General features: G+C 34.2%; 1 protein-coding gene across 5 annotated transcripts in view; it reads left to right on the top strand.

Moving 5' to 3' along the window:
• Positions 1–13,338, top strand: part of Cnksr2 (connector enhancer of kinase suppressor of Ras 2) — a 215,770-nt gene that overhangs the window by 82,375 nt on the left and 120,057 nt on the right. For all 5 annotated transcript variants that reach the window (XM_048336590.1, XM_048336588.1, XM_048336591.1 and 2 more), the window contains exon 6: positions 9,145–9,264. In XM_048336590.1, coding sequence (XP_048192547.1) covers positions 9,145–9,264 — 120 coding nt within the window. The remainder of the gene's footprint in view (positions 1–9,144; positions 9,265–13,338) is intronic.

The raw sequence follows: 13,338 nt of genomic DNA, 5'->3' as shown, positions 1-13,338 counted from the left end.
TGTTCTAAAGCATTTTTGTTATAAATGAGGCTTAACCTCACATAATTTTACAGATGGTGAAACTATCAGTCAAAAATATTAAACGTTTGAATGTTGAGTATGAATGCAGCTCTAACACCAAAGCCTTCCCATTTCTGACAATTGCTACCAATTCTAGTTCCCTGAGACCTTATGAATTGTACTGTCTTGTTTCCCTCAGAACTCAGGGCTACTATCTTGCTGTGCCTGTTTCAATAACTAAAGAACACAAACAGACACTTTTCGCCCTACATTTTATTTCCTTTGAGCGACTGTTTCATTGGGATTGAATTTTCTGTAACAATGACTGTTCCTTCTGAAGTATTGAATTGACTAAATTAGACTTCGGCATGCTGCTGTGGGTTCTTCATTGTGCTTACTTCAAGGTTCTTATTGAGGTCAATTCGTGAGTTACCATTCCCTGTTTATAAAGTTTCTCAGGAGTAATCTCTTTTCTGTTGTTAGTTTAAAAAAAAACAAACTGTATTTTTCCTTATGCATTGGTTACTAGAAACTTTAGGATTGAAATAGTTGGCAAGTGTTTCCCAGGGTATCTATTTTACAAATTAGCTTCATTCTAACCCTTTTCTCTTTCCCTTGACTTTTTTACTTAATGTAAAATTGATTTTTACATTTGTTGTCATAATATTAAGTATGGAGAAGTAACTCCGTGATTCATTGGACATAAAGAGTCGTACAGACTTTCCTACCTGGACTGGCTCCGAACCTCCATCCTTAGATCTTCATCTCCAGAGTAGTAAGGATTACAAGCATGAGACACAGGCGCCCAGCTCAAAAGCAGTTTTTAAATAGTAAGGTTGTGTAGCTGGGTGCCCGTGCCACAAGCCTGTATCTAGCTATTCAGGAGACAAAGATCTAACAATAATGATTCAAAACCAGGCTACCAGTACTTTTCAGTAGCAGTTATCCTAAGATAGCAAAGGCTTCTTTTGTAACAATAATAATATAAAAGTTTTCCCCTATCAATTTTCATACACATACACTATTAGATATAGCAAAATGCTATTAAGAACTTTGATGGAAATAGAATGGATATAGTTTATTGTTAATATGCATATTCACAAAACCTTCATATAAAACAAGTTTTTTGTGATGTCAGGGCTCAGAAACGTTAACACGAAGTTCAATTAGTACTTACAGTATATTGGCACTACTTTAAGTGCTTTATAAAAACCAACTTATTTAGTCCTCTCACACACATTAAGAAGTATTATTACTATAACCTATATTTTATAGATGAGTAAACTCAACCACAGAGAAGTTAGGTAACTTTCATATTATCACAATTAGAAAGAATTGAAAATTGGACTTGAGCTATGGCAGTTTGGCTCCGCAGTCCATAATGTTTTTTTCGCTTGGAAGTCTAGTCAAAAGTAAACAGTATAACATAAGAACATCTTCTGATGAAAGTATTTATAGAAGCATTATGTATAAAAACAAAACTTAGAAAATAATAGAACAGTGCTTCGGTAAACTATTGTACATTTACAGGTTATATTTACTATGTACATTTACACTGAAATCGTGAATATATAATTTAGAAGTAAATTGCTTTTATTTTATTTTAGATGTTTTACATGTAAAATATACTTATGCACGTGTTAAAAGAAAGATTCCAAGTTATAATGCTAAGTAAAACATAAACACAGCATGAATTACCACTAAAAAGAGTAATATTCAATGATATTATTCATTATATTTACTTGACTGATTTATTTCTGATACTGAAGTTTCAAGTGTTTGCTCAATTTCTTAACATTAGTTCATAATACTTTTTAATGAAAAAGTATATATTCTAATGTGTTAATAAGTCTGATTGCTTTAAGGGATAATTTTATATTGCACAATATAATAAGCAAAAGTGACTTAAATGCTTAGTCTAGATTTTCATTTTCGTGTTTCTTATTTCTAAAATCGGAAGGAGATATTTCTGCTTAAATTTAGAAAATATAAGTTTATGGAGACCAAAAAACCTGGTAGAAAGGGAAGTTAGTTGCGATGTTGGGCAGGAAGGTATGCTAATATGAAATGTGACAATGAATAAAAGCAGACTGAATAGCTCAGGTTTCTGTGGAAATTTCCATTAGGTATAATGGAACAAGCAAGAGAATGCAACCAGAAAAGACAAAAGGCAATGCAGATAAGCAGTATACTATGTCAGCATGATTATAATGTTCTATTTCATTTTAGTTGGACTGAAATTCTCCTTTTTATGCCTTGGCCTGCATTACATATTCTCTGGCATGTTGGAGATCTGTTTTGCTCTGCAAAAAGCCTTGTCTTATGTAATAAGCCAGTTATAGCAAGTCCATAGCTCTTTTCAGTCCTATACTCCACTTTCACTTCCACCTTGCAGTGCAGCCTTTGTATCGGGAAAAACTATTTCAGACCTTGGGCTTTAGCAGACTCACTGTGCTTGTCGTACAGCCCTGCTGCTCTCACTGGTGAGCCTGGAGCACTTGTCAGCTTTGATAAACTCATGGAAATCCCAAGCTATAAATAATCATTAAAGTCACACTCCTTAAATCACACTGTTTTGAGATGAAGTACACATTTTACATTAACCCAAGTGTATTCTTTATAAAGATAATGGGAAGAATAAATACATAGAATGCTTATTTTATTGTTTTAGCATTAGCTGATCTTTTAGTTATATAGTGCTTTACAGTTTTATGCTGTTTTTCTTCTTGTCACCAAGATGTTTTTCTTAGTTTATTTTGATTTGATAATAAGTTTGGTTTATTTTGGCATGACAAATATTTGTTTTGTTTCATAAGCATTTTGTGTATTTTTTCCTTTCTTTAAATTTATGAATTCTGCACTCCTATCTTCATCTAAGCTGAGATCATTGTGCCTTTTCTGTTGTCCAGACTAGAAATAGCTTAACAACCTAACAGTTAGAGATGAGGGAATCATAGAGGAGAAAATTATGAACTCACTTTAGTCTCTCCTGACATTTATATCATATATTATATAACCATAGCTTTCCTGTTCTAATTATCTCAAACCTTGAATATATACTTAAGCACTAGAGTAGCAGAATGTCCCATCATTAAATAAAAGTATTAATTGTTAGAGATTTCTTAAAGACAATGACGCTCTAAGTCTTTAAAATCTGTAAAAATAATTTTATATTGGCCTTCAGTAGCTCCCTGATGTTCTGAAAAGACAGCTTTTGCCAGTTGTAGCCTAGACACCTCTCTTAATACGTGATTATGGTCCAAATGCAAACCGAGTTTGTTTGTTGTATAGCTGACATTTGATTGTAATGGCATTTGAAAATAGAACTTCTAGTCATTCTTTTTTTTTTTTTTTTTTACCAGTCCTGGGCCTTGGACTCAGGGCCTGAGCACTGTTCCCTGGCTTCCTTTTGCTCAAGGCTAGCACTCTGCCACTTGAGCCACAGCGCCACTTCTGGCCGTTTTCTGTATATGTGGTGCTGGGGAATCGAACCCAGGGCCTCATGTATACGAGGCAAGCTCTCTTGCCACTTGGCCATATCCCCAGCCCTAGTCATTCTTATTAAGATACAAATTCTAGTATTGAGATTTATTTAATAGAAAGCATGAAGATGCTGTTTTACTATTTTATAGTTAATACAACCGTTAAAGTCTTCCATATGGTCTTTGTGGTCCACATAAATATATGCTAACACTACTACTGACATATGCATTGTTTTCTTAAGTATTATATTGTGCTATATCTTCATATTTTAACACTTTAATAGTTAATTATACTGTAAATCATTTTAAGTATAAATTCACTTCTCCATAACAAATTTCCATACAGGAAGGAAAGAAGAACAAATGTAGGTATAGTATGATCAAAGTAGACAAAAAGGAATCATGCATATACTAAAGGTAATGTGACTTACAAGAAGAAATTAAGAAAATGTGGTTTTAGTGTTTCTTATTATGATTTATGTAGACAATATTTAAGGCAGTACACTTATTAGGAATGTTCTTCCTAACATTCCATTTGTTGGATATACTATGCACTGTAAAATTCTTTCATACTCAGACTGACTCTGAAAGCGCAATCCTTGTCCTCAGGGAGTATTTGTTTTTGTTGAGTAGTCAAGTAATGTTGAAAGGGTGTCAGTTGGAGAGTTAAAAGATTAGGTGTCCTGACTTATTCTGGCACTTAACTAGTGGTGAACAAGATAAATTAGCCTCTCTAAGTTGCAGAATGTGTGTATCTATGGTTTCTTAGGTTTTAATGCTGTAATTCTTTGCTGACAAACTCAGGAAATCATTTAAAGGAAGCAGAATAGACACCCAAAGTGGGTAAATTAGAGAACTATTTTTGTGTGACGCTGCTCTTATGTTCAAAAACACTATAAGGTCTTTTTAGTACAGTTAAGTCACTGTAAATGTAAAGGTTTATTTAAGGTGATTAAATCAGTCTTGAGACAGAAACTATACCTAAATATGAGTTTAGTATAAATAATTGTTAAATTATGGTAGAGGAGTGTCTATAAAGATGTAAAAAGAATCATAACATGCTCAGAGACTAAGGAAAGATACTAATGAGGGGAGAACAACTTTCAGGTTAGAACACCATGCCCATGGTTGAGAAAATGTACTTACAGTCTCACTGGCCAGGCAAGTGGAAAACAACCTTTCAGAATGCAGGGAAATGATGATGGTAGAAGGGCTTATAGCAAGAGTTGGGGTATGGCAGTCTCAGGATGGGGGTCACTGAGCTTAGGTGAGGCTACAGCGTCACTAAGAGCAGAGCACCAACTGTTGTCCTCACACATGTATACCATTGAACTCTAAATTAGCAGAAGAAAGCAAAAAATAAAATGTAGTCCCTGGGAATCTGCCTCCTTCCCCCTGTGGTGTCTCTCCAGTGCCCTCTACTGACAATAGAGATTCTACACTCCACTGTCACTGAAAGCCTGAAGCCAAGAGTTAAATTTGTAACTGTTACAGTATAGTTGGGCTTTACTTCCATTAAACCATACATTGTTACCTTTAAATTTCTGGAAGGTAAAGATGTTGATCCCAATTATATCATGTACTCCCCATTTGCCTATACAAGTTGCATGTGTCTGTCTAAACTTTCCAGAAGTTTAGCCAATCATTATGAACTTCACTCTGTATTTGAATTTCAAGCCCAAAGTAAAATTAAATCAGCTTCTTCATGGTCAATATCTTATTTAATCCACTAATATATCTAGACTATTACTATTCTTGAGCTTGGAAAGTAGCATACCTTCTTTTGCTTGGCAATCTACCACAAACCTGCTTGTCTCTATCTTTTGCCTGCGAAACAGCTTATAAATAGAATAGTTATCTTCCCAAATTCAGTTCTGATTTCCAGCTTACTCTTGTCCTGTTAGAAATGAGAGTAATAGTGGAGCCTCTTGTGTGAACTGTAATTCAGACCAGGTTGTCCCAGGGAAGTAGTAGTTTGGATGTAAGTTGAAAGTGTCTTGTACATTAAAGACATTACACATTTGTGTCTGATGTTCACTCACTATTTTTGCACTGACCTCATTATGATTATTTTAAAGTGAAAAGTTTTTGGCATAGTATTATCTTGAAGTTTAGTCATCTAAGCATTAAATAGCTGGTAGTTTCATGTGAGGCAGTGATGTAAACATAGTGGTTAAGCAAGCAGGAACTGAAGCAACACTGCCTGGATGTAATTTGGCTCTGTCATTGAAGAGTTGTGTGATAGTGAGTAAAACTTTAACACTTTTGTGTCCTAATTTCTACAACTATTGTGTAGAGAAAATAGTTTCTACTTAGCAATACTGTATTACATGAGTTAATACATTTGAATTGTTTAGAAGAATGTTTAGAACATATATATTATTATAATTATATATATAATTCATTTAGTCTTCCTAAATGCAGTTGATATAGGTATTGTTTTGTGTTAATTATATGGAAAAGGAAACTCAGACACTTGAAAGATTAAATAACTTTCCCAGGATTATGCAATTAGTAAATGGTAACCCCAGTTTCTTTATCACTTCACTATAGCTACCACCCTAGGAGATCTAAATCTAATTGTGAGGTTGTAAATTGCAAGCATTTCATTTCACTGACTTTCTTTTCTCTCTTTCTGTTGACAAATTTTGTTGGCATCTGTTGCAGACAGAATCTAAGATGGCACCCAAGATCTCTGCCACTGGGATATAAATGCCGATTATTCCATGTGATTGAAAGCTATGGACACTTTTAATTCCCATATTTAGATTTTGTTCTTTGGAAGGGGTTTTTCAGATATATTTAAAGTCCTAATCAAAAGGGAGATTACACTTAGTGGGCCTAAAACTCATGTGAGCCCTTTAAGGAAGTCTCAAAGACAACAAAGATAGCCTTCTGGCCTTGAAGCAATTATGTTTGTGAAACATTGCTAGACCTGAGAACAACCCCTGGGAGATTAGATCAATCCCCAAATGACAGCCAGTAAGACCAAGGATATCACAGTCAGAAAGCCAGAAGAACTGAATTTTACTGAGAATCTAAAGGAACTTGGAAGCAGGTTCTCTACTGAAGTTTTCCTGAAGGAATTCAGCCCAGTTGATATGTGGGTTGCAGGTTGCAACCCTAAGCAGCAAACATGGGTATGTCTACGGAAGCATGGAAACAGAAAAAATAGGAATGTGTGTTTGTAGGAATCTGTTATACAGCTGTAAATAGGTATTACATCATTGATCATTTAAATTTAAACTCAGAAGTACCAAAACAAAAACAGAAAATGGAAAAAAATCAGCAAAACCATGAAAAGACTATCAGCAGGCAAATAACTATGGAAACAATTCCTTTGAGAATTTATATATAAGATGCTATGTTGCCACCTAAATTGTCTTTTGCACATAAAATTAATTATAAAGAGTTCTCTGATTAGCCATACTACACCGTTATGAAAAGAATAACATATTGGTATCACTTTGTGTTTTAGCTTTGACTTTATTAGTAATTTTGTTGTGTAATTTGTGTTGATTATTCACCTCCCAGGATCCCAGTATCATTCTGTTAAAGTTTTTACCTTGTGTATTCATACCAGCACATAGTACATAGCAAGACTTTGAAAAAATTATTTATGAAGCATCATAACAAGTGTTTTGCAAATTTATATGTGAATTTAATTGGTATTTCTAACTTCCCTTCTCCTGTCCCACTTATAAATGCTACCCGTGCCTGAATAGAAGAGTTACTTTTGCTCAAAGGAGGCCCTGAATATTGTAATATACACATACTGAGCCATTATGTACATCATTCCATTCCTGCTTATTTATATATTGGACTTATAAAAATGTTTCATTTTTGTAAAAACCACACAGCATTCTTTTTGTCATATCAATTTAGTTATTGTAGGATTAACATGCAATACAATATAGAAGCCATTCCTAATTGTCTTTGCCTCCACTCCCCAGTTGAAGTAAAGAACAAAGAAGAAAGACAAACATCAGAGGCTCATACCTTTAAAATTAACTACTCAGGAGGCTGAGCTCCAGATAAAATTAAAGTTTAAAGCCATTCTGGGCATAAAAATCAGTGAGATTTCATCTCTAATAAAAAAAAAGTAGTAGAACATTAGACATGTGCAACAATGCTGAGCAAGAGCAGGAGGCCCAATTCAATCCCCAGGACACAAAATGAATGAATGAATGAATGAATGAATATTTCCATTATATTTTAATTTTTAAGCCAGATAAAGTAACTTTTATTATTTCAGGATAAAACTTGCTTACAGTCAGTTAGTGTGGTGATTGAACACATCTGTCTTCATATCAAGCCCATGTTCTTTTCTTGATTATTGGTATCATGTGGATAATATGTCTTTAGGAGCTTATAGTCACAATTAAACTTCAGTCTTGAGAAGCAGATTCAAAAATTGTAAGTGCCATTGCAGAGGAAAATTTATCTGGGCAATTTCTGTAGTTTGTAGGAAGCTGAAACCAGCATATATTGAGGCCATGGACCAAGGACAAAATACAGTAAATAGATATTATCTAACCAGGTAGGCAAAGAAAAGTATCTCCTTCACAGTGGACCAATGTAGATATCAAAGAACAAATATAACATATTGGAAATGGATAAAAGACTGCATCTTGATTCTAGCAAAATACTAACTCCTCCTTCAGCAAAGAAAAAACTCAAATCATGGAAAGTCGTCTTCAATATGTTTAAGAGTCTTTGAAGATTCTCAAGGCTGTCATATTTGGGGCAGCATATTGCAAGCTTTGTTATTCATGACCCACTTTCTTTGTGGTTATACAATGGCTAAGCTCAAACACTATTGTAGATATAACATACATTTTAAATGTACTGTTCTGTGTTAGCATGAATAGATTTATTCTGACTAAAGCACAAGCATTCTGTTCTTAGCCAAGCAACTATTACTAAAGCTCATTTGCTTGATTCAACCCAAATATATGCATGTTTGTACAGCTGGAAGCCAATCATCCAATATTTATTGAATGCTTTATGACCTTTCTAGCTGGTATAAGTGGTAGGTAGGTGGGTGGAAGAGAAAAGTCAGATGAGGAGAGTATGGACTCTGCCTCAGAGGTATTCAGAAGAAGAGCTAATGCATTTCCAGACTGTTCATAGGAAACAGATTGAGGTTGTTCTAAGTTTTGCCTGGAGGTAGGAAATGTACAAAGGTACATTGAGCAGGAAAGTGAAAGAACATTTCACTCAGCAAAATTAGAAGATTCCTCTTTCCAAGACCTTGGTCATTTTTTTAAAATTTTTTGGCTTTTGAATTAAATTACACAAGGATGTTTTCCATTACTTAATTCACTTCTACTTGATGGTTGTTATTGGGAAATTATAAAATTGTTAATATTTCTTAGAAGTAATTGTTTTAGGTGTGATGCATCAAATGAGAAAACAACCTATAATTATAATTTTTCATGAATAATCTGGCATGTAAATCTTTTATTCATAGTTTAGAATATGGGTGTGTGTTTTATGTACTGGGTGTGCCCAAATAATTTTTATTAAGGTTTGTACAGAATAAAATACCAGTTAACTTTCTTCTACTGTGTATTTCCCTCATTAAAAAGTTTTAGTAAATGCCAATTTGTATATTACTTGCAACATGTATTTACCATAATTTTTTCCTTCTTTTTTTCAGTGTAAAACTCTTTCTGGAGTCTGTGACCACATCATCTCCCTGTCGTCAGATCCTCTGGTTTCACAGTCTGCTCACCTGGAAGTGATCCAGCTGGCAAATATCAAACCAAGTGAAGGGCTGGTAAGAGATACCATGTTTATCAAAGCCACCATCCAGGGGCTGGGGATATGGCCTAGTGGCAAGAGTGCTTGCCTCGTATACATGAGGCCCTGGGTTCAATTCCCCAGCCAGAAGTGGCGCTGTGGCTCAAGTGGCAGAGTGCTAGCCTTGAGCAAAAAGAAGCCAGGGACAGTACTCAGGCCCTGAGTCCAAGCCCTAGGACTGGCCAAAAAAAAAAAAAAAAAAAAAGCCACCATCCATCAAGCAGACAGCTAGATGTGAGCAAAGAAGGCTCCAAATGTGGGAATCTATAAATTTCAACAGATAAGAACACTTTGATTCTTTTTTTGCCTAAAAGTTAAGGTAGGAGAAGTTTGTCCTGGTAAGAAATTCTATAAAGATAAATGAAGCAGAATTCAAAATGGTGATTGCTGAGTTATCCTGTTAAATTTGGTAATCAGTGAACCTTGATCACATGTTAAACAAACTAAAATTCCTTCCTCTAATTAAAATTCCTTTAGAAAGTTTAATATTTTATAATAATCACCACAACTTGCCAATGCACATAGATGTCTATTTTGTTCATTTTACTCTGATTTGTTCTGTTTTTAATAGATATTCTCTTCTCTTAGGGTAAGTAGCCAAACAAAATTGTTACACTTGTTAACTCAGTTCTATTATCTTATAGTTTTCCAGTTCTGAGGATACTTAGGATTTGAACCTAATAGGCAAGCATTCTGCCGCTTGAGCACCAATATCTCTTGTTTTTGTGTTCGAAATAGGGTCTTGCTAGTTTTCCCAGGCTTGTTTTAAACTCATAGTCTTCTTGCCTCTACCTGTTGAGTAACTGGGATTATACATATTCTACCACCACTCCCACCTTTACATCCATTCTTGTTTTTATTCTTTTTTTAGACCCCAGGGCTTGAATTTAGGACCTTATACTTGCATGGCTTGCTTGGTCACAGCTGATTCTCGTCCACTTGAGCCACACTTATAGTGCTGCTTTTTGTTAGTTAATGGAGATGAAGTGTCATGTACTTTTCTAGCTCAGCTAGCTTCAAACAACATTCCTCCTGATCTCAGCCCCCTGAGTAGCTGGAATTATACATGTGAGGTACTATGCCCAACTTTACATTCATTCTTTTTTATTTAAACAATTTTTTTTGCCGGCCACGGAACTTGAACTTAGGGCCTGGGTGCTGTCCCTGAGTTCTTTTGCTCAAGGCTAGTGCTCTAACGCTTTGAAACCACAACTCCCAGTTTACTGGTGATTAATTGGAGAAGATAAGGGTCTCACAGGGTATTCCTGGGCTGGTTTTGAACCATATCCTCAGATCTCAGTTTTCTGAGTAGCTAGGATTACAGGCATGGGCCACAAGCGCCCAGCTTCACCTCCATTCTTTTATTTTATTAAACTTTTTTTCTTTATTGTCAAAGTGTGGTACAGAGGGGTTACAGATTCACCTCCATTCTTATCAGAGCAAATAAGCAAATGGATATCACTAATGCTAACAGGTATTTTATTGTATAACAACATAGATAATCTTCTATATTTTGTTCACCTGATTAAAAATGTGTTACTTACCAGTTTAATCCAAGGTGGGGATTTATTTTAAAAAAAAAAAACCTATGTAGAATGAAAGCATAGAAAATTGTTGTTAGGAGAGAGGGCATGTAGACAAATGAAGAGAAAGGGTAATAATGAAGTCAAAATTCAATGTGTACCCTACAAAATTAATGAGTGAAGGAAAGGATGGATTGAGAGGGATGAATGGCAACTTCTGTGTCCAGCTACCTAAACATTTTGAACAAAAATTTGATATTGAAGAAGACACACACACACACACACACACACACACACACACAAATGAAAATGGATGGGGACCATGTTACAGTTACACATTAGCTTGTGTCACAGTGTAAATCATGTTTAAAGCTCCTACTGGCGCTGGGACTGTGGTTCTAATGACAATATTGTCTTAAGAAAAAAACTTCATATTTCCTCTAATTTCCACTGAATCATGGGGAAAATATCATGTGAAGTGAGTCAACACAATGCTAATTAAAGAGTTTTATGAGATCTTGATATTTTTATGAATATATTGCCTTTGAGAGGTCTATTGTTTTTGTAACTTAAAAATGGTAGATTTGTATCTGCTATTTGGAATAGTAATGAACTTAAAATGCCAAGAACCAGTTCAGTTAAATACTGTGGGAATAGATAGAACTGGAAGAGAAAAGAAAAGAACAAAGTGCTTATCATTTGCCAGGTTTTGTTCCTCACAACCCTGAAAAGTAGATCTTCATTTCTTCATTTCTTCATTTCATAATTGAGAGAATAGAATTGCAGATCTCTTATCAGTTGCTCTATATTAAATATGTAATAAAAGAGGTAAAGTTTAGTCCAGGTAAATCTAAATAAAGTCTGAGTAAGGCTTTTTCATTACTCAACTTTCAAATTTGAAATTCCTAAAGGGAAAAAGGAGTTGCTTAAGAAGGTGACTTTAATAAATTAAAAAATGGTTTAGAGGGGGAAAAGTGGGAGAAAATGAGGGAAGGAATAACACTATTAAAAGAAATGTACTCATTACCTGACTTGCATAATTGTAACCCCTCTGTACATCATCTTTACAATAAAATTTAAATTTAAAAATAGTATAAATATAAAATAATAAAAAATTAAAAACTACTTAAGGAACTTAATTTGTAAAGACATAGGATGCAGGACTTCACTGGGTGAAATTTCAATGGGATCAAAAGAAATACCTAATACGTTCAATATTAATTCCAAGACTGACATATAAACCTCTTTTTTGTGGTTCATATCAAAAGGGAAAATTAATTAAGAGATTTTCCATGAGTTATTCAAGGCATCATTTTAAAGTTTAGTAGCTTACACTTGAAATAAATAGATTTGTGGATTTTGATTGCTTTTAGCATATGCAGGAAATTTTTAGCTATAGGAACTGTCTAAATGGTAAATGAGGAAAACAGAAAAGGATGTGGGCAAGAATCCTTAGTCGTGATTAAAGTATATGTAACTTGCTTTTAAACAATAATGGAACTGTAACCTCTCTGTACATCAGTTTGATAATAAAAATTTGAAAAAAAACAATAATGGAAAGTTAAAGAAAGAAAAATGGTATCTATTAGAACATAACAAAACGGAATCAGAACCAAGGAATGAATTGAATAGAGAGAAAGGGGCTAGGGGATCTTTAGAGAAGCCTCTTGGATTCAGAGAGTTCTTTTTGTATTTAGGTACTTGGACTTCCTCCAAATATGCATTATTCTACCAACTTCACTGTGAGGTTGCTCTGGCTATTGTTGATTAACTGACATTTTGAAAAAAATGAAGCAAATGTCATTTTGGCAAGCTTAGCAGGAAAGAGGGACTTGTTCAAGTCAGATCCAGAATTTCTTTTTAAAGGAAAAAAAGTTAAAAATTTGATGAAATAGAAAGTCATTATTTGTTTCAGATCCAGAAAAAAAAGTACATTTGAATTACAAGTTTTTTGCTGTTTGGCCCTTTCTTAGAGGATAACAGATAATCAAATATATTTCTGTGGACTCTTCATTATTCAAAAGAAGATTAGTTGGAAACGCATCCAAAAAATCTGTGTTTTCTCTTTTTTTATTTTTTTTTTGGTGTCTGACGTTTGACTTTGCGGCAGATAAAATGGATGAAGAAGTCAGTTTTGATAATTAAGAACAGTTATAATAGAAAGGATCTGGTGGCTCACACATAATCCTTACTACTTGGGAAGTTGAGAATGAGATGATCATGGTTCAAGGACAGCCCAGGCAGAAAACTTTGTTATCTCCTAAATGGCTTTTTTAGAATAAAAACCTATTGGATGATTTATCAATAGTTCCATAACATGACCTACTCTGGTTCTTTTAATTTCTTATTTTAATAAAAACATATGCATATTTACATATCTAAGTAATTAACATAAAAGTGTGGAAAATTGCCATTGTAGTAATTTTCTTTATATAAGTGCTAAATTTATATTGTTTTGCAATATTACTGATTTTTGTTAAATCTCTTATATATCAGATTAGGTAGGAAGAAATATCAGAACACTACAA

The sequence above is a fragment of the Perognathus longimembris genome, chromosome 28 (genome assembly GCF_023159225.1).
Source record: "Perognathus longimembris pacificus isolate PPM17 chromosome 28, ASM2315922v1, whole genome shotgun sequence".
In the NCBI taxonomy this organism is placed as follows: Eukaryota; Metazoa; Chordata; class Mammalia; order Rodentia; family Heteromyidae; genus Perognathus; species Perognathus longimembris.
Note: the sequence above shows the minus strand (reverse complement) of the source record. Positions and strands in the feature narration are given on the sequence as shown.